At 45.1% G+C, this 20,564-nt stretch overlaps 1 protein-coding gene across 1 annotated transcript in view; it reads left to right on the top strand.

Moving 5' to 3' along the window:
• Positions 1-15,772, top strand: part of zc2hc1b (zinc finger C2HC-type containing 1B) — a 28,395-nt gene extending 12,623 nt beyond the window's left edge. Inside the window, exons 2-5 of the mRNA XM_033026397.1 lie at positions 3,641-3,696; positions 5,891-6,010; positions 13,517-13,655; positions 15,230-15,772. Of these exons, the coding sequence (XP_032882288.1) occupies positions 3,641-3,696; positions 5,891-6,010; positions 13,517-13,655; positions 15,230-15,669 (755 nt within the window). The 3' untranslated portion in view covers positions 15,670-15,772. The remainder of the gene's footprint in view (positions 1-3,640; positions 3,697-5,890; positions 6,011-13,516; positions 13,656-15,229) is intronic.
• The last annotated feature ends 4,792 nt before the right edge of the window (positions 15,773-20,564 follow it).

Genomic DNA, 20,564 nt, shown 5'->3' with positions numbered 1-20,564 from the left:
AAAAACTTCTCCGGGCCAGGATCATCTGCACTTGGAGAGTGAACATTGAGAGATAATGTGGCTTTGTTAAGGGGAGAAAGCGACTAATTTGTCTGGATGACGTTTTTGAAGAGGTATTGAAATCAATCGGTCAGGGTAGCGTGGTTAATGTAACCACGGACCAGAAAGGCCTTTGACTAATTCCCACGTTGAAAGAACCTGTGGGATCTAAGGAAAGCTGGCAAATTAGTTTGGTGATAGGAGGCAGGTGTGATGATTAAGCATTGTCTGTAACTAGTGGTGTGCTGCAGGGATCAGTGCTGGGACAGTTGCTGTTTATTATACATAATTTAGTGGGTATGATCAGTAATGCCCCTGTCCCACTTAGGAAACCTGAACGGAAACCTCTGGAGACCATGCGCCCCACCCACGGTTTCCATGAGTCGCCAGAGGTTTTGGTCACTTGCCTGGAAAGCCTCGACCGAAGCGCGAGCTGCATCTACTGACCAAAGATCCTACAGGATATTTGCTACCGACCACGCACGCACACACACACACGCACACGCACACATCGCAAAGGTGGGGGCCAGGGACAGCGGAGGAACGCTGTCTGCGCGATGAAGCGGAAGGTAAATGGCTGCCACAGAGCACGGTAAGTCCTTTAGAGAGTGCGGGTGGGAGGGGGAGAAGGGGACAGAGAAGAGGGGTGAAGGGGGGAAGGAGTGGAGACAGTTTTAAGAAGTTTAATAAAGTTAGCGGGCATTTTACCTTCCGGCGGATTTTCTAGGTCCTGAAAACCAAAGATCCTACAGGATCTTTGCTGAAAACTCCATTGAGTCAATCAAAATGGCCGGTCAGCGAAGGGGATTGCCTTCGACTGCCTTTAAGTAAATAGCAACCCCACTCCACTGGCTTCGACCAAACGGCAACCTATTTTTAGTCTATGCCGTTTTTTGTTTTTTAAAAATAATCGCAGGAACATAGAAGAAGCTTCGACTACGCGGAAACCACTTTCCACCATTAGGGAGAGTGGCCAAAACCTCCGGGAACCTCACAGAAACCTTGGGTGGGGCGCAAGGTCTCCAGAGGTATCTGTTCAGGTTTCCTAAGTGGGACGGAGGCATAAGTTCACAGATGACATGAATATTGGTGGCGCTGCTGACAGGGGGTCATTATTGGTTACAGAATGATACTGATACAGATGAGTTGGTTAAATGGGCAGAGCTATGGCAGGAAGAATTTAATCCTGGTTAGTGTGAGATATGTGTTGGGATGATTACAAATATGAAAACATATCAAATGAATGGTAGAAACAGGAGGTTTAGAGAAACAGACAGTGGCACAGATAAATAAGGTAGTTAAGAAGGCATTTGGAATACGTTCCTTATTAGCCAGTGTAGATAATGCAGGGGTTTGGGTACTTTGGAGATGGCAGGCTTCTGTGAAAAAGGTCAGGCTTTGCTGAGGTGACAAAGGGACAGCAGGTGCAGGAGGCCTATGTAATTAAATGTTGCCATCAAGTCTGGATTTCTAAAGAAGCCCCAAACTGTTCCTGTTCCTGTTCTAGTTCCCCAGATGCCGTTAAGTCTAGGTTTCTGTTAAACAGATGCTAAACCCAGGTCTGTGATTGGGTGGAGGATTTTGTGTTTATACATAGTATGTGTGTTAAAAGGTCTTTTGTATGTGTCATTTCTAAGTAAGCAAAGCAAGTGCCTCTTAATGTGATCTAATATCTGTAAGAAGTGATTGGCATGTAGGGATGGCCACCCCATTTCATTTTCAAGCCTTTAGTGTCCCCGCCTCCGTTTAGGGGTATAACAGATGATCTGTTCGTTGGGATGGTATCTCTCCTGTTCTGTCTGCACAAGACTGTTGGGCTTGAGTGAGTGGAGCAGAAGTTGACCCACTGATGTTGAATAAAAGGATTTGGATTCCAGTGCTTGACTCAATGTTTCACTGACCCGGAATTAACACCAGGGCACAGAATGTGGCACAGGGCACAGGAGGTTACCATTGTTTACCATTAATGGTATCTATTTATATATTATTAAAACTCGTCTTGTTTGTTTGTTTGCGTGCGTGTCTGCGTGTGCGTGAGATCCCGAAACTGCAAAAACGATACACGATATCGTTACAATATTTGGCCCACCTTACGACCATTGTCCTGTGATGTGCTGTAGCAAGTTTGATGTTATAGTTTACAAGTTATTGACATTTAAACGTTACAAAAATCACTTTCCAAACCACCTTTCCACTTGCCCTGCCTGTTACAATGTTAACAACTGACAGGACTCGCAGTGCAATGAGAGATTTGTTACATTGTTGTAAGGAGAGGGAGGGAGTGGGGGAGAAGAGGAGAGGGCAAGGATTGTTCTTTAATGTTATTTAAACATTGTGTTTAGTGGGGGAGTGGGATGGGGGAGGTGAGGAGTGGGGGAGCAGGGAGATAGAGGGAGAGGAGAGGGGTAAGGAGGGGAGAGGAGTTATGGAGGAAGGGAGGGACTAAGGTTAGGGGAAAGGAGAGGGAGGGAGTGGGGGAGGGAGGAGGAGAGGGGAAAGAAGAGGGAGGGGAGAGAGTGCTGGGGGATGAGGGTGAATGGAGGAGGATAGGGGTAGGAAGATGGATGGCAAGGTGCAGTTGGGGGAGGGTTGCCGTAACTCGCGTCATAACGGGGATCTCTGGACACACAACGGGAACCCGTCAGCCACGCCTGCGCAGTTGGGGGCTATGGGTGAGTGGTGGAATATAGCGTTGGGGGAACTTGAGATTGCGAAACTTAGCAATCAAGTCCATGACAAAAAGGCATAGGTTTAACGTGGGACATAAACAGTTTAGGAGTGGTTGGAGAGAAAATCTGTTTACACAAAGCATGGTTAGAATCTGGAACAGCTTCAGGAAAGGGGAATGTTGCTGGGGGCAGAGACTCTCTGAACTATTTAGATGGTTATGGGCCAAATGCTGGAAAATGTAAAATATAGGGAGAACTTGATGGTCGGCTTGGACATGGTGGGCCAATGGGCCTGTTTACATGCAGTAAGATTCTACAAAGGCAGGTGAACTGCTCCTTTGTTGTGGACTGGTGTCACATTAAGACCCAGCCGTAAGGACCGCAGGCTTCCTTCTCCAAAGACTATTATTGGGTGGATTGGTGGCAGGTCTGGTGGAGTTGCTGCCTCACAGCACCAGGGACTCGGGTTTGATGCTTACATCAGATGCTCTCTGTGTGGAGTTTATACTTCCTCCTTGTGACTGCATGGGTTTCCTCTGGGTGTTCTGGTTTCCTCCACACCCCAAAGTCACATGGGTTCATTGGTCAATTGGTCTCTGTAAATTGCCCTGGTGTGTCGGGAGTGAATGTGATAGAGGGATAACAAAATTTGTATGAACAGGTGATTGATAATCAGCATGGACTTAGTGGTGTAAAGAGCCTGTTTCCAGACTGTCTAGAAACTAAAATGAATATGGGTTTCCCACAGGAATCTTAAACACGGTGTTGACATTGGTTTTTTATTGTTACGGGATAGGGTGAAACTTGATTTTCCTCATAGCAATTTTTCCAAACTGAGATTTCAATCCATCTTTCCAAGTCACGCCTCTGCAAGTGCAGTAACAAAACATGTAGAATGAAATGTAATTGGTTCTTTCTTTTCTTGAGTGTAGATCCGAACCTTGTGGCGTGCAGAAATTGTGGAAGGAACTTTGAACCCGACAGTCTGGTAAGCTCCTGTAAGATTCATTTACTCACTCCTTTCATTGCCGGTGTCTCTAGGGGCTGGTCTAGGCTAGCAGGGGTGTTTGTGTGAGAAAGGACTCCCACCACACATTTCCATGCTGTATCTTGCTGCTGTGACAGAGACCCAGGTCTTGACCTGGGGTGCTGTTTGTGCGGAGTTTGCATGTTCTCCCTGTGACAGCGTGGGTTTCATCTGGGTGCTCCGGTTTCCTCACTCATTTCAAAGACATGTTGGCTTGTAGGTTAATTGGCCTCTGCAAATTGGCCCCAGTGTTTCGGGATGAGAAACTGGGATAACATCGAACTAATTGGAATGGGTGCTCGATGATTGGCTTGGGTCTACGGGCCTGTTTCCCTGCTGCATCTTCCAATCAATCAAACTTGGTATCGACAATCAAACTTCTTACTCTTGGTATCAGAGCCTCCTCAATGTGAAGGGCAGGGTTGCTCGGAGGCCCCTGCTATTACCATGACCCGATTGGACAGTGATACCATATTGAAAGAGTGCAACAAACAGTATTGACATCCCTTCCTCTCCTGGTTCTAAATAATCGAATAATCTCATAGAAAATAAAGGAGTTGTTAAACTTGGAACCTGTCTCTTGAACCCATTTAAGGGTTTAGTTGATAGGATGATTGCTTCCAATTCTTGTCATCACAGCACCATATGATGGTTCTACACGGGGTGCTACAAAAGTCCAGTGACGATAAATTTCAGCTCCAATATTTGACGAGAAGCTGGGATTTTCCTTGGAGTAAAGAAAGTGCAAAGAGATTTGGACACGAACAGGACTGGTTTATATGGAGAGAAGATGTTCCCGTTGACCTAAAATTTAGCATAACCCCGGGATACTAATGGGGGAAAAGGTACAAGGGGGATGAGCCGAGTTTTTTTCACTTAGGAAGTAGTTATGATCTTCTGACCAAATTAATCTTTGTCTTCAAATTGAAGTTGTCCAACAGCCTGGGAGGACTAGAGAATGGATCAGACAAGATTGCTCCACCAGGAGTCAATACAGGCTTCATTGGCCAAATGGCCTCCAACTGTGCCACAACACTTTAGTAATTCTAATGATTCAGCTCTCAGGCTTCCTTGTCTGGCTCCGGAGGTGTTTCTTCCCCACTTGATTTAACCTTTGTGCCAAAGTGTTTTACAGCCATTGATAGGGTCAGAGAATGTTTGTTTAAAACTGATGTGCACAGGAATTTCTCACGAGGATGGTGAATCTCTGGAATCCGCTACTCTGGAGAAGTGTGCAGGCTGCATCATTGGGGCTTCTTAAAAAGGAAGTAGTTCATCTTTTGAAGAAAGGGGAATTGAGGTGTCTGGGGAACTGGCATACAAGAAGTACTGAGGGCTGGGAGCAGATGGCAGGGAGGGGCTGAGTGGCCGTGTGGCCCACTGCTGCATTTTTTTATGTTCATTGAAGTACTTTGGAAGCTCCCAGCAATGTGAAAATAATCTGATGATCCGTTTTTTAGTGGCACTGCAAAATTCATGTTATCACACCATCCTGGTCAGCACTGATGTCCTGGAAAGTCCAAGAATTGAAAATTAAGCTCCAGAGTGGCTGTGGAGTCAATATCAAGATATTTGTTGCTGTTTTCATTGTCTTTGAGCTCTTCCATTTATCATTTGTGAAAGGATTGGCGATAGGAGAGTAAGTTGTTTAGTTGATTCTTTAGTCTCATTCAATCAGGAAATAATGTTGGGGAAGAGATGGGGGAAAAGGGCTGGTAGTGTCAGGTAACCAGTGGTGACGGGGTAGAGGGTTGAATCGCATAACAAAGCTTCATAACATATACGCAAACAAAGTTGGCAATTGGCACAGTGGCGCAGCGGTAGAGATGCTGCCTTACAGCGCCAGAGACCCAGGTTCGATCCTATGAATGTGTTGGTTTTCTCTGGGTGCTCCGGTTTCCCACCCTCTGAAGACATACAGATTTATAGGTTAATTGGCTTCCTTAAATTGTAAAAGTGACCTTAGAGCTTAGGATAGTGCTATTGTGTTACATGATCACTGGTTGGTGTGGATTTGGTGGGCTGAATGACCTGTTTCCATGCTATATCTCTAGACTTTAGTCTAACACAGTGCAAGAGTAGCATGGAATGGGAGGACTTGGAGTGGGAATAGTTGTTAACTGCTATAAAACTCACAGGTTGTCCTTATTTCCAGGCAAGACATGAACCTATCTGTACCAAAATCAACAGGAAGAAGAAACGAGTGTTCAATTCGTACAGGCAGAGAGCTGAGGGGACTGACGTCGGGCCAACGAGAGGAGCATCAGTTGGGAAGGTAGTACAGACCTCTGATCACCAGGGGACAGACCCTGAGGGTGCCTCAGTAACCCCCTGCAGCTCCCTCCTAGCTCCAGTGTTGGGTTCAAAGACCTGAGGGTACAGGTTGGCCAGAATAGTGGAGGAGGTTGCAGGGGACAAGACGGTAGACAGAACGGGGGAATGGGAGGAGGTGCCTTGCATTTCCTTCCTGTATTTTTTTAAATTATTTTTTGAATAGGTGCAGGAGTAGGCCATTCAGCCTTTCGATCCAGCACCGCCATTCAATATAATCATGGCTGATCATCCAAAATCAGTACCCCCATTCAGGCTTTTCCCCCATATCCCTTGATTCGCTTAGCCCTAAGAGCTAAATCTAACTCTCTCATGAACACATCCAGTATCCATTCAGGTTTTCTCTGTATTGGAAAGACTTGAATTTCTGTAGACAAGGACACGTCAAATAGCATTTCGTAGCCAATGATGTAACTATTATAATGTTGGCAACGTCGCAGCATGACCTCACACACAAACGTTGCAAATTTTCATGGGGTAAATATTGACTTGGTGAGCACGAAAAACTTACCTCCTCTTCAAAATAATATCATCAGATCTTTGGCATCCTCACCCTACAGTCTTGCTGAGATGAAATCCCATCTTCACACCAAGGACACCCTCCATCGTGTTGTATGGCAGAACAGAGTGGGATAGACTGAGCACGATGGAATAGATCCAACAGCTCAAAACTGGGCATCACGTGAAGGTATGAGATGGGAATTGGCTAGGATAGACGGGCAAATTATACTTAAAGGTTTGACAGTTGAGATGCAATGGCAAAGATTTAAAGACCGCATGGATGAACTCCAGAAATTGTTCATTCCTGTCTGGCGAAAAAATAAAACTGGGAAGGCGGCTAAACCGTGGCTGACGAGGGAAGTCAAGGATAGTGAATAATCCCAGGACAAGGCATATAAATTGGCCAGAAGAAGCTGCAAACCAGAGGACTGGGAGAAATTTAGAACTCAACAGAGGAGGACAAAGGGGTTAATTAAGAAGGGGGAAAAAAGAGCATGAAAGAAAGCTTGCGGGGAATATAAAAACTGACTGTAAAGGTTTATTTAAGTATGTAATAAGGAACCGATTAGTGAAGACGAATGTAGGTCCCTTACAGTCAGAGACAGGTGAATTTATAATGGGAAACAAGGAAATGGCAGAACACTTAAATTACTACTTTGGTTCTGTCTTCACTGAGGAAGACACAAACAATCTCCTGGAAATACAAGGGGACCGAGGATTTAGTGGGATGGAGGAACTGAAGGGAATCCACATTAGTCAGAAAATGGTGTTAGGTAAACTGTTGGGACTGAAGGCAGATAAATCCCCAGGGCCTGATGGTCTGCATCCCAGAGTACTCAAGGAGGTGGCCCTAGACTTGTGGATGCGTTGGTGATCATTTTCCAGTGTTCTCTCGACTGGATCAGTTCCTGTAGACTGGAGGGTAGCCAGTGTAACTCCACTTTTTAAGAAAGAAGGAAGAGAGAAAACGGTGAATTATAGACCAGTTAGTCTTACATGGGTTGTGGGGAAGATGCTGGAATCAATTATTAAAGATGTTATAGAAGTGCATTTGGAAAGCAGTGACGGGATCGATCAGTCACCATTAATTTATGAAGGGGAAATCATGCTTGACTAATCTTTTGGATTTTTTTTGTGGATGTAACAAGTAGAATGGATAAGGGAGAGCCAGTGGATGTGGTGTATCTGGACCTTCAAAAAACCTCTGACAAGGTCCCACACAAGAAATTAGTGTGCAAAATTAGAGCACATGGTATTGGGGGTAGGCTATTGACATGGATAGAGAACTGGTCGGCAGACAGGAAGCGAAGAGTACGAATTAACGGGTCCTTTTCAGAATGGCAGGCAGTGACTAGTGGAGTGCCGCAAGACTAGGTGCTGGGACCCCAGTTGTTTACAATATATATTAACGGTTTGGAATTAAATGTAGCATCTCTCAGTTTGCGGATGACACAAAGCTGGGCGAGGAGGATGCTATGTGGCTGCAGGGTGACTTGCGAAGAGGATGCTATGAGGCTGCAGGGTGACTTGGACAAGTTGGGTGATGTGGATAAATGTGTGGTTATCCACTTTGGTGCCAAGAACAGGAAGGCTGATTATTATCTGAAAGGTGTCAGATTAGGAGAAGGGGAGGTGCAACGAGACCTGGGTGTGCTTGTACATCAGTCACTGAAAGTAAACATGCAGGTACAGCAGGCAGTGAAGAAAGCTAATGGCATGTTGGCCTTCATTGCGAGAAGATTTGAGTTTAGGAGCAAGGAGGTTCTACTGCAGTCGTACAGGGCCCTGGTGAGACCGCAGCTGGAATATTGTGTGCAATTTTGGTCTCCTAATTGAGGAAGGACATTCTTGCTATTGAGGGAGTGCAGCGTAGGTTCACCAGGTTAATTCCTGGGATGGTGTGACTGATGCAAATGATGAAAGAATGGGTCATCTGGGCTTGTAGTTGCTGGAATTTAGAAGTGGATCTTATAGAAACATATAAACTTCTTAGAGGATTGGATAGGGTAGATGCAGGAAAAATGTTCCCGATATTGGGGGACTCCAGAACCAGGGGTCACAGTTTAAGAATAAGGAGTAGGCCATTTAGGACTGAGATGAGGAAATACTTTTTCACCCAGAGTTGTGAATCCATGGAATTCTCTGCCACAGAAGGCAGTGGAGCCTAATTCACTGGATGTTTTCAAGAGAAAGTTAGATTTAGCTCTTCGAGCTAATGGAATCAAGGGATATGGGTAAAAAGCAGGAACGGGGTACTGATTTTAGATGATCAGCCATGAGAATATTGAATGGCGTTGCTGGCTCGAAGGGCCAAATGGCATGCTCCTGCACCTATTTTCTACGTCTACCTAGCCCCTTCAGTGTGAAGGTTCCAAACCTGAAAAGTAATATCCCTCCACAGATGCTGCCTGACCCACTGAGTTCCTCCAGCAGTTTATTTTTTGCTCAAGGTTCAAGTATCAGCAGTCTTTAGTATCTCAAAAAAAAAATCCCAGGCATTTCTAACTTTGCACACTTATCTGGATCTTATCAAAGCCTTCTTAATATCTAATAAATAATGTTTGACCTTAACTAATCTATTAATCACAAAAATACCTCCAATTGATTTATTAAGTAATATCCTATTACCTTTGCTAAGAAAGTGCGGTACGGTGGTGTGGGGGTGGAGTTGCTGCCTTACGGTACAAAAGACCCAAGTTCAATCCTGACTGCGGGTGCTGTCTGTATAGTGTTTGTACGTTTTCCCCATGATCGTTTGAGTGCTCCTCTCACACCCCAAAGATGCACAGATTTGTAGGTTAATTGGCTTCGGTTAAAAAAAGGTAAATTGTTCCTAGTGCGTAGGATAGTGCTCGTGTACGGGCATCAGTGCTCATCGTGGACTTGGTGGGCCGAAAGGCCTGTTTCCATGCTCTATCTCTAAACTAAGCTAAATTAAAGGAAGGTTCACTAGACTGATTCCTTAGATGGTAGTATAGCTGTATGAGGAGAATTGGATTGACTAGAATTTAGAAGAATGAAAGGGAATTTTCTGGACACATATAATATACTAAAAGGGCTTGATGGGCAGGATGTGGGGAAGGTGTTTCTCCTGGCTGGGGAGATTGGGGATTGTCCTACAATAAGAGGTTATGGCGTAAGATAGTTGGGACTGAGATGAGAAATATCTACATCTAGAGGATGGTGAACCTGTGGAATTCTATGCCACAGAGAGCTGAGAAGGATATTCACTGAATATACTTAAGAAGGTGTGAGAGAGTGATTTCCAGGCACAAAGAGCATTAAAGAATATGAGGAGAGAGTTGGGAGATGATATTGTGATGATAGCTGAACCCGATCACATTGAATGCCATAGAAGGCTCGGAGGGTTGAATTGCCTAATCTTCATATAGTCATACACCATGGAAACAGTGCATTCACACATACTAAGCAGTGTATTAATTCCATCTTTCAGCACTTGGTCCATAGCCTTCTATGCCTGTTCAATTCCTTGGCACATCTGTTCTACTTTCTACATTGCGATCAAATTTAATGTCTATCAGTTGATGTAGAGAGTCATGATTATAGTGAGAAACTCCAAGATCCCAAAAGTTTCTGTGATCCAAATCAAGTTGCTTGAAAAGGCCAGTCCAAAAAAATCTTTCAGAGGGGACTAAATAAATTTCTGTCAAGCAAAACAAAAGTTGCCCTATACTCATCGCTGGAACTTCTAGACAACAAAGACACCAATGTCAGACTCTTATTTATTGACTATAACTCTGCTCAACACCATAATCCCAAATCAAACTCCAAATCCCCAAATTCCAGGATCTAGGACTCAGCACCCACCACTGCCACTGGATCCTTGACTTTCTGACCCGCAGATCACAATCAGTGAGGATAGGCGCCAAAGCATTCTCCATGATAGTTCTGAACACTGGTGCCCCTAAGGATGCATTCTCAGACCCTTACTATACTTCCTTACATTCCCAACAGTGTGTCCAAATTCTGCTATAAATCCATTTACAAGTTTGCAGATGACACCACCATAGTGTGCCGGATCTCGAATAATGACAAGACGGAGTACAGGAAGGAGATAGAGAGCTTAGTAACACGGTGTCACGACAACAACATCAGCAAGACGAAGGAGCTTGTAAATTAAGGAGACACAAGGAACTGCAGGTGCTGGTTTACAAAAAAGGCACAAAGTGCTGGAGTAACTCAGCAGCGTAGGTAGTATTTTTGAGAACATGAACAGGTGATGTTTCGGCCCGGGACTTCTTCAGACTTCAGCTAGTCATTAACTTCCGATTTTCCCTTCTCCCTCTCAAATTGTAGATTAAAACATCATATTATGGTTGCTACCTCTTAATGGCTTTCTCTTTGCCACGAGTTCCCTTATCAAATTCGGTTCATTACACAACACTAAATCCAGAATTGCCTACTTCCTGGTAGGCTCCAGTACAAGCTGCTCTATGAATCCATCTTCCTTTCTTGGGGTCCAGTGTCAACCTGATTTCCCCAGTCTACCTGTATGTTGAAATCTCCCATAACCACCGTAACATTACCTTTGCGACATTCCAATTTTAACTCTTGATTCAACTTACACCCTATATCCAGGCTACTGTTTGGGGGCCTGTAGATAACCCATTGGGGTCTTTTTACGCTTACAATTCCTCAGTTCTATCGATACTGACTCTACATCTCCTGATTGTATGTCACCCCTCGCAAGGGACTGAATTTCATTCCTTACCAACAGAGCAACCCCACCCCCTCTGCCCACCTGTATGTCTTTTCGATAGGACACATACACATGAATATTAATTTCCCAGCCCTGGTCCTCTTGCAGCCATGTTTCTGTAATTCCTACAAAAGCATACATGCCAATTTCTAACTGAGCCTCAAGCTCATCCACTTTATTCCTTATACTTCGTGGATTCATATATGATATTTTTAATCCATTATTCACCTCACCTTTCACATCGATTCCTATTTCACTTGGCCATATCTCCTATCCCTTCGTGAGCTTTCTGCCACGTTAATTCTGGTTTCTTTCTTAACTTTTCCTATATTCTCTTTCCCTTTAACTCCATCCTTGTATTTCCAATTTGTCTCCTCCCCCCCCACTATTTAGATTAAACTCACCCGTGTAGCAGTGGCAAACCTGCCTGCCAGAATGCTGGTCCCCCACCTGCTAAGGTGCAACCCAAACCTTTTGAACAATTCACCCTTACTGCAAAACTGATCCCAGTAGTCTTAAGAATCCAAATCACTGCCCCCTGCACCAGCTCCTCAGCCACACATTCAGATCCACTATCTCCCTGTTCCTGCCCTCACCATAACGAGGAACTGGAAGTAAACCGGAGATAACCACCCTGGAGGTCCTGGTTTTCAGCCTTCTTCCGAGCTCTCTGAAGTCACGCTGCAGAATGTCTTTCCTCTTCTTCCCGACGTCATTGTGCCGACATGCACAAATAACGTTGAAGTGCTGTGTGCAGTTCTGGACGCCCAACAAAAGGAAATATGTCATTAAGTTGGAAATGGTGTAGAAGAGATTCACCATGATGTTCCTTGGACTTGTGGGCTTCAGTTATAGGGAGAGGCTGGATAAGCTGGGAATTTTTACTTTGGAGAGCGGGAGGGTGAAGAGGGGGAGGGGGGACTTTATTAAAGTCTACAAATTCACGAGGGGCGTGAAGTGAACTCTCGGTCTTTTCCTTAGAGTAGAGGATTATAACATTAGAAGGCTTAGGCTTAAAATGAGAGGGGAACATTTTTAAAGGGATATCAAGGTAACCTTTTCACTCGGAGGGTATTCTGTGTTCGGAACGTACTGCAGAGGAAGTTAAAGAACCTGATACAGTTACAACTTTCAATAGACCTTTGGATAGATGTAAGAATAGAAAGGGGTTGGAGGAATATGGACCAAATATTTGCAAACGGGACCATCCAGATTGCCAACTTGGTTGGTATGGACCGAAGTCTTATGTGCTCTTGATATCATTCATTCCAATTACTATGGGATTATGGTGAATATCATGTTGAATGATTTCTTGTTTTGTGCATTTTCTGACATGGTCAAAATTGCTGGGGATGGCTGCTCTCTAGTGGATGGATGGATCGACTGCTTACATTCACTGGAATTTAGACGAGAGGGGATCTTATAGAAACATATAAAATTCTTAAGGGGTTGGACAGGCTAGATGTCGGAAAAATGTTCCTGATGTTGGGAGAGTCCAGAACCAGGGGACACAGTTTAAGAATAAGGGGTTGGCCATTTAGGACTGAGACGAGGAAAAAGTTTTTCACCCAGAGAGTTGTGAATCCGTGGAATTCTCTGCCACAGAAGGCAGTGGAGGCCAATTCACTGGATGTATTCAAAAGACAGTTGGATCCAACTCTTAGGGCTAACGGAATCAAGGGATATGGGGAGAAAGTAGGAATGGGATACTGATTCTGGGTGATCAGCCATGTCATATTGAATGGCAGTGCTGGCTGGCTCGAAGGACTGAATGGCCTGCCCTATTTTCTATGTTTCTATATCCTCACAATCAGACAGAATAATACAAATTGCAGGTGCTGGAGCTGGGAAACAGTGGCAGAGATGGCTGGAAATGCTCAGTACATCAGGGACCATCAATAGATAGAGACCTCCCTTCGACAGTGAGTAGTTCGAATTGGACTGAGCAGAACGATTGTTAGGTGGGTGCACATTCTGTCGCCAGAAAGGGAGTTGGATAAATATTTGATCGGCAATGAACTGGGAGAGAGGTCCAAGGCAGGGGAATGCCTGTCTGGATGGTTCCTCGTGGAGCTGGAGCAGTTCTCGCACTGAGCAACCTCTGACTCTGCTGTCCCACGAGTAGCCGTGTGGCTGTTATCTTTGAGACACAGTGTGCAGATGATTGCTCTTCTGAGAGGAGCTGGCACGGTTCTATCAGCAGTGACTAGTTATCTTGTGCCTTTGCAGAACATCCCACCCCCGGTCTCACACTGGAGACAACAACATGAGGACTTCATCAGCACTATCAGAAATGCCAGGATGACTACCGATGCCATGAAGAAGGGACTTCCTCTTCCTCCACCGCCACCACCCAGCATTAACCCAGGTGCTTTGCTTTGGCTCTCCTAGTGGACATTCCTTGTATCTGCATCAACACAAAGCAGGCCCTGTGCCCATCAGATTCCTGCCACCTCCCTGGGAAGCAAACCCATCAGTCCCACACCCCCAACTAACTTATTTTTTCTCTCACATACTCATAAACCCCCCCCCCCCTTTTATTTATTTTTTTCCACTCAACCAACACACTAGTGGAACAAACAGCATGCAAGTAGCCCGTCTTCGATATGCAGGAGGCAACCTGAGCACCCGAGCAAAATCTACGCGGTCACAGGGAGTTCATGCAAACTCCACACAGAGAAAGCTCAAGGTCAACAAACTGATTCACATTGCTTGAAAGAACATGAGAAATAGAATGACATATGATGGAAGAATGGGTCGACTGGGCTTGTATTCACTGGAATTTAGGATGATAGGGGATCTTATAGAAACATATCAAATTCTTAAGTGATTGGCTAGGCAGTAAAAATGTTCCGGGTGTTCGGCAAGTCCAGAATCAGGAGTCACAGTTTAAGAATAAGGGGTTGGCCATTTAGGACTGAGATGAGGAAAAACTTTTTCACCCAGAGATTTGTGAGTCTGTAGAAATCTTTGCCACTGAGACAGTGGAGGCCAATTCACTGGATGTTTTCAAGAGTTAGATTTATATCTTAGAGCTAACAGAATCAAGGGATATGGAGAAAAAGCAGGAATGGGGTATTGATTTTGGATGATCATGTTGAATGTCGGTGCTTACTTGAAGGGCTGAATGACCTACTCCTGCACTTATTTTCTATGTTTTTAGAAGCAGGAGATGATTTACATGTTCTTGCCTGTTCCACCATTACTTCAGACCTATTTTCCACCCCGTCGCTAAATCAAAGCACCAAAAAAAAGTATTGATGCCCATCTGGATGGAGCCTTCACAGTTCTCTTGTGTTGAGGATTCCAAAGCTCACATTTGTCTCTGTCTTAAATGGGTGACCACTTACTATGGGACTGATCCCCAGTTCAGACACTAAAGACATGGGATACATGATCTCTGCATCCAGCCCCTTGCTGAGAGGCTCAGTTCTTCAGGATCTGGCCATCACTGGCAAGAAAGACCAGCATTTCTAACATGGCCCTAATACCCTTAAGTGAGTGGCTCACAGAGTAATTTCAGAGTCAACCACAGGGACATTTAGATCAGAATGGTGAGGATAGCAGATTTCCTTCACTCAGGGATATTAGTGAACACATGGGGTTGACATTTGATAGTTTTGTGGTCTTCATTACCAAGATGAATGGACTAACTTGACCAATTCTGGACTGTGGGTCAAAGTTTCTGGACACAAGTATCAGTCCAGTACTTGAACTGCTTGCCCCCATTCTTGGCCCTTTTCTTTTCATGTAGAGTATCATTGGCGGGACGGTCTCTAGTGTAATACTGGGTTGGATGATCAGCCATGATCATATTGAATGGTGGTGCAGGCTCGAAGGACTGAATGGCCTACTCCTGCACCTATTTTCTATGTAACACGGTGCTGGTGAATGGTTGAAACAATATTTAATTTTGGCTTGCGTCTATATTTGATCCCACAGACTATATTGAATGTCCCTATTGCAACAGGCGTTTCAATGACACAGCTGCAGAGCGACACATCAGTTTCTGTAAGACCAACGTCAATCGCAAAGTGGTGGCCAAGCAGTCTATCCAGGCTCCATCCACCCAGCCCAAAGCTCCGTCTCCCAAGGTGCAAGTGCAGATGGCCTCTAAGCCAACAACAGGTCCCAGCAGATCTTCCGCTGTGCCATCAACCTCGCGTGAACCACCAAGGGCACCTCCTGTACGCTCGGCCCCTCCTGTACACTCGGCACCTCCTGCTCGCACCGGGCCATCGGTTTACTCGCCACAACCAATGAAGCCAACTCAACAGGTACAGAGCACATTTGGTACAGAACACACCGGTACAGAACTCACCTGGTGCAGGGACCCTAGTTGGGACAAACACAACACCTGGGACAGGAATCCTGCCCAATAAGCATTCTTATTTTGCTGCAGCCCCATTTGGTTGAGGGTAGCTGCTTCCACCAGCTCTGAGGTGAAAGGACAACTCCACATGCGGGGCCAAGCACTGACATGCAGGCAGGTGGGTGGGTGATTTATGATACGGTGTACTCCTTCCCATGAGTAAGACTAGTTTCCCAGGAATGGGCGGGATGCAACGTTTCTTTTTCTTTCTGCACATCCTTGAATCTTTTCCTCTGCTGTGGCAGAGTTCAGAAATCATGCATCCGTTCCAGGAGTCTAATAACCCACCCACAGCTGCTGACCCAGTGTAGTTAGGCTCATTGTTGTGGTTGCTGCTCTGGTAGTGGGCACTGACATCCGTTCACCACTCCTGCTGGTGACTTTGAAGATTTTGTGGAGATGTCATTGCTGTTACAACTGCAGTACTTTGAAGTGCCGGCTATAGGTAGTCCCTGTAGGAGAAGGGATCATTGCTACTTGGTGGCACAAATTTTGTTCTAGGTTTGCGATCTTAATCCACAAATACCCATTTCTCCGGACAGCCAAAGGTTGTGTTAAAATGCCGAAGACAATGGCCAAATCCGTCATTATAGTGCGCACAGATGGTGTATTTGAATGCTACTGGCTTGATATATTTATATATCTTTGGAGATATCCAGCTCCTCCACCTTTCACGGGATTCTCTGTCCAACTGAGAGAACAGCCCATTTAATCATTTAAGGTTTAAGATCAGGCAGTCCAAAACTCCCCCAGTGCACCAGGGAGTCTCCAGCGAAGCCAGTCTCTGCCCTCTGAGGCTGGAGCAAGAGCTTCAGCGATAAGCCTGAACTAATGGGAGGAGGGTAAGGTCAACTTACTTCCATATCAATTAAAGCCGTTTGTTTTTGTACAAATTTCAAAGCTCATGCTCAACACATTAATGCTCATCCATTTCTTTACCAACTTCGACACTCCACCCACCAAAGCCAACAGGGTCTCCGTCAAAGGGCAAGCTGACTGCAGCAGCCCAAGCCGTCATGGGCATCAGACCAGGTGAGGAAACTCTTGAAGATGTTGGACATCTCGGTAGTAAGTTTACAGATGACATGAAGATTGGTGGATCTTTATGATTTGTATGAGGACACAGTATGTAGATCAACTTGAAAGTTGTGTGGAGCAGTTGCAGATGGAATTTAATCCGGACAACTGTGAGGTAGTGCACTTTAGGAGGTTAAATTCTGGTAGGACATATAAACAGCAGGGACCTTTGGACATTTTAGGTACAGAAGGACCTTGAGGTGATGTATGTAAGTCCATAGCTTGCTGTAAGTGGTGACATAAGTGGATAGGTAGTGAAGAAGTAATTTTGATTTTTGTTTTCATAGTCCACAGCATTGAGCATAAGAGTTGGGATGACATTTGGCAGTAATGCCAAATATTGGTTAGACTGGTTGGAGAATTGGGCATTGGTCTGAGTTTAAGTTTAGTTTGTCACGTGTACCAAGGCACAATGAAAAGCTTTTGTTGTGTACTAACCTGTTAGTGGAAAGGCAATAAATGATTACTCTCAAGCCATCCACGGTGTGCCACTGGTTGCCACACCACAGAACCAACGTGGTTGCAATAGAGAGATTAACATGGAAGAGAGGGCTGTAGTTATAAGACTAGGTTGTATAGAGACACTGAAGACTGCAGATGGTGGAATCTGGAGAACCAAACAAACTGCTAGAGGAACAGTGGATCGAGCCTCATGATTGCAGAGAAGGAACGGTTGCCATTTTGGGACCCTAATGCAGGGTTTTGATATGAAATGTCGACAATCCCTCCCCTCCCTCCTCTCCCCCCCAGATGCTATTCAACTTGCTGACTTTCTATGAGATTGGATAAACTCTAGAACTAGGAGGCTGAGGGGTGACTTTATAGAGGTTTACAAAATTATAAGAGGCATACATGGGGTACATAATCACAATGTGTTACCCAAGGCAAGGAAGTCTAAAACAAGATGAAACAAGTTTAAGGTGAAAGGGAAGAAATTTAAAGAAGATCCGAGAGGTAAATTCTTCACACAAATGGAGGTGGTTATCTGGAACGAGCTACCAGGGGATGTGATAGAAGCAAACAGCATTTTTAATCAATTTGGACATGTAATTGGATAGGAAAGGAGTAGAGGGATACAGACCAAATGCAGGGCAGCACATTGGTGCAGCAGTAGAGCTGCTGCCTTACAGCTAGAGACTCGGGTTCGATGCTGACTACAGTTGCTGTCTGTACGTTTATACGTTTTACCTGTGACCACGTGGGTTTTCTCCCGGTGGTCCGCTTTCCTCCCACAATCCAAAGACGTAAAGATGTGTGAGTTAATTGGCTTTGATAAGTTTTTTAATTTACCTCTGTGTCTATTAATGTACACAATGGGATGATCGCTGGTCAGTGTGGACTCGGTGGGCCTCACAGCCTGTTTCCGTGCTGTGTCTCAAGAATAAAGTCTAAATGGGTGTAGAGACGCCTGTACCCATAGCGCAAAATCACTGTAGAGCTGGGTTGGCGGCTGCAGACACAGCGAGAATCCAAAATATTGTTTTGGAACGTCAGGTCACCACTGTAGAGTCCAAACGTCGTGTACAAACATTGTTTTTAAGACATTACAGGTTTGGCATGCATGCAAGTTTGGCACACTCTAACATAATTTCATTGTTGCTGCTGTTGAGCGAGGTCGTTGACTCGCGATCTCAAGCTAAGGTTCTGCTGATGTAGGACACAAATGGCAAACGCAGTCACGTGACCGTTCCAGTTCTGGTGTCGAGGCTTCAATCAGTAAGTGGCTTGACCACCAGGTGGCGCCACATGGAATTAATATAGATATGCATAATGGTCGGCAATGATGAGGTGAGCCGAAAGGACCATTTTTGTGCTCTACGTTTCTATGATGCCTATTGTGCTGGGCATACTGAATCACCAGTGGCAAATGTTGGGTAGTCTTTGTTCAGAATGCAGGAGGCCGAGGGGTAAGGGATGGATGGTTTGAGTCATAGAGCCATTCAGCACAGAGACAGGCCCTTCCCATGGTGGGGGTAACAAAAATAAGACACATAGTTTTAAAATGAAAGTGGGAAGGTTAAAAGAGGTTCTGAAGGAGATTTTTTTCGAAACAGAGGCTGGTTGCATTGTCTGAGGGGGTGAAGGATGCAGAAACTCACAACATTTAAGAAGCATCAAGATAAGCACTTCCATTAATTACCAAGGTATATAGAGCTATGGATCTAATGAGGGTAAATAAGAGGAGGCAGTTGGGTACAATGGGTGGTATGGTCATGGTAGGCCAAAGGGCCTGTTTCAGTACTGGACAACTCTGACACGGGAAATAGGATATCCAGGATGGAGCAAGTACTAGATGAAGATGTTGACGTGGATAATGGAGAAGGGCAGGAGGATGATGTGTGGATGGAAATGCCAGCAGGGGACTCATAGCTTGGTTTGTAGTTGTATGGACCATGTACTTCAACTAGTTTCATTTCTCGTCTTTTTCATTGGTTGAAGACTTTGACGATTCACCCGTGAAAGCTGATGCAAGGGGACAACCATCAATGCAGTCGTGAGTATGCGAAGGGTGAGGTAGTCTACTGATGTCAGAGTGAACTCGTTGTGGGACTCAGGCTGGGCAGGAATCCCTGGGCAACACTGGCACAAGAAAAGTGCAATCTCAGCTGTGAGATTGAAGAGAGATGGCGGGACAGTGGGGACCTCCACTCGAAGGAGATGGGGGATGAGGGTGGCGAAAAATGTTGGCTTATTGGGGTGTCAGGTGAGACAGTCATCACAGGATCCCCAGTTTCTGACCTGCTCTTGTAGCTACAATATTTATATAGCTCCTCAAATTGAGTTATTAGTCAGAGGTGACTACCGGTGGTAGACAGTAAGGGACTTGGTTATGGGTGGTAGGGCTAGCTCTCCAAGATTATATTCTGTAAATCCCCATCTTTCCCTCTCTCCAATCTTTTCCAGCTCCCGGTATGGTCGGATGTAGGAATACCTGCTGTAACATCTGGAGTCATAGGATGCAACAGTGCTCCCTTCCCAGTGATGGGTCTAAGCCTCCACAGAAAGGCCAGCTTCAGTGGTTACATCGGTACCTCACCGTCCACCCGGCTCTCTACGTCATACTGCCACTGTCCCAATCAGTAGTAAAAGTCAATTCAACTCCCTGCGTGTTATTTGAAGAGAGGGGAGGGAGTGAGGAGGAGAGTGCTTTCAGAGAGGGGTGGGGATGTGCTGAGCCAGTAGGTGGGGAAATCACAACTCTATTGCATAGCCATAATTGTTTACATGAGAGAATAGAGGAGTGCAGTGCGTATGTGTGACCGTGTATCAGCAAGCTGGAGGGTGAGGGTTTATTCCCTGGGTCAGCTGGAGTATGGGCTGCTGTTGATCCCAAATCTTCCATCCTTGTCTTGCCTGGAATCAAAGTGCCCAGGTCTACGGCCCCAGCTGTTTCAGTTTATTTCATTGGAATGATCACTCTGCAGTTCACACATTACTCTCGTTACCCTAATTCAGTTCACTGCAGCAAAACATAATTCTGGATACAGTATAAATAAAATAATGATGGTGTGCAATATGCACACACTTGCATACACTCACTCTCATATACTTGCGCACATCCATACTCAAAGGTATTTACACGCAGTACATGCCCATACATGTACAGACACACATAAATGATGTAAATGTGCAGTACCCTATGCAAGCATACGGAGCACAAACTTACAAACGTGCACACACACAAAAATAGATGAATGTGTGCAGATTGTTACAACTGTCATAGGCATTTATTCAAGATCACATATGGCTTCTGTGTAAAATTGATCATGAACACAAATCAAAACTTTCATTCCACACCATCTCAGAACTTGTCTTCACCGTCAACAA

This window comes from Amblyraja radiata, chromosome 8 (assembly GCF_010909765.2).
Source record: "Amblyraja radiata isolate CabotCenter1 chromosome 8, sAmbRad1.1.pri, whole genome shotgun sequence".
NCBI classification, from domain to species: Eukaryota; Metazoa; Chordata; class Chondrichthyes; order Rajiformes; family Rajidae; genus Amblyraja; species Amblyraja radiata.
Note: the sequence above shows the minus strand (reverse complement) of the source record. Positions and strands in the feature narration are given on the sequence as shown.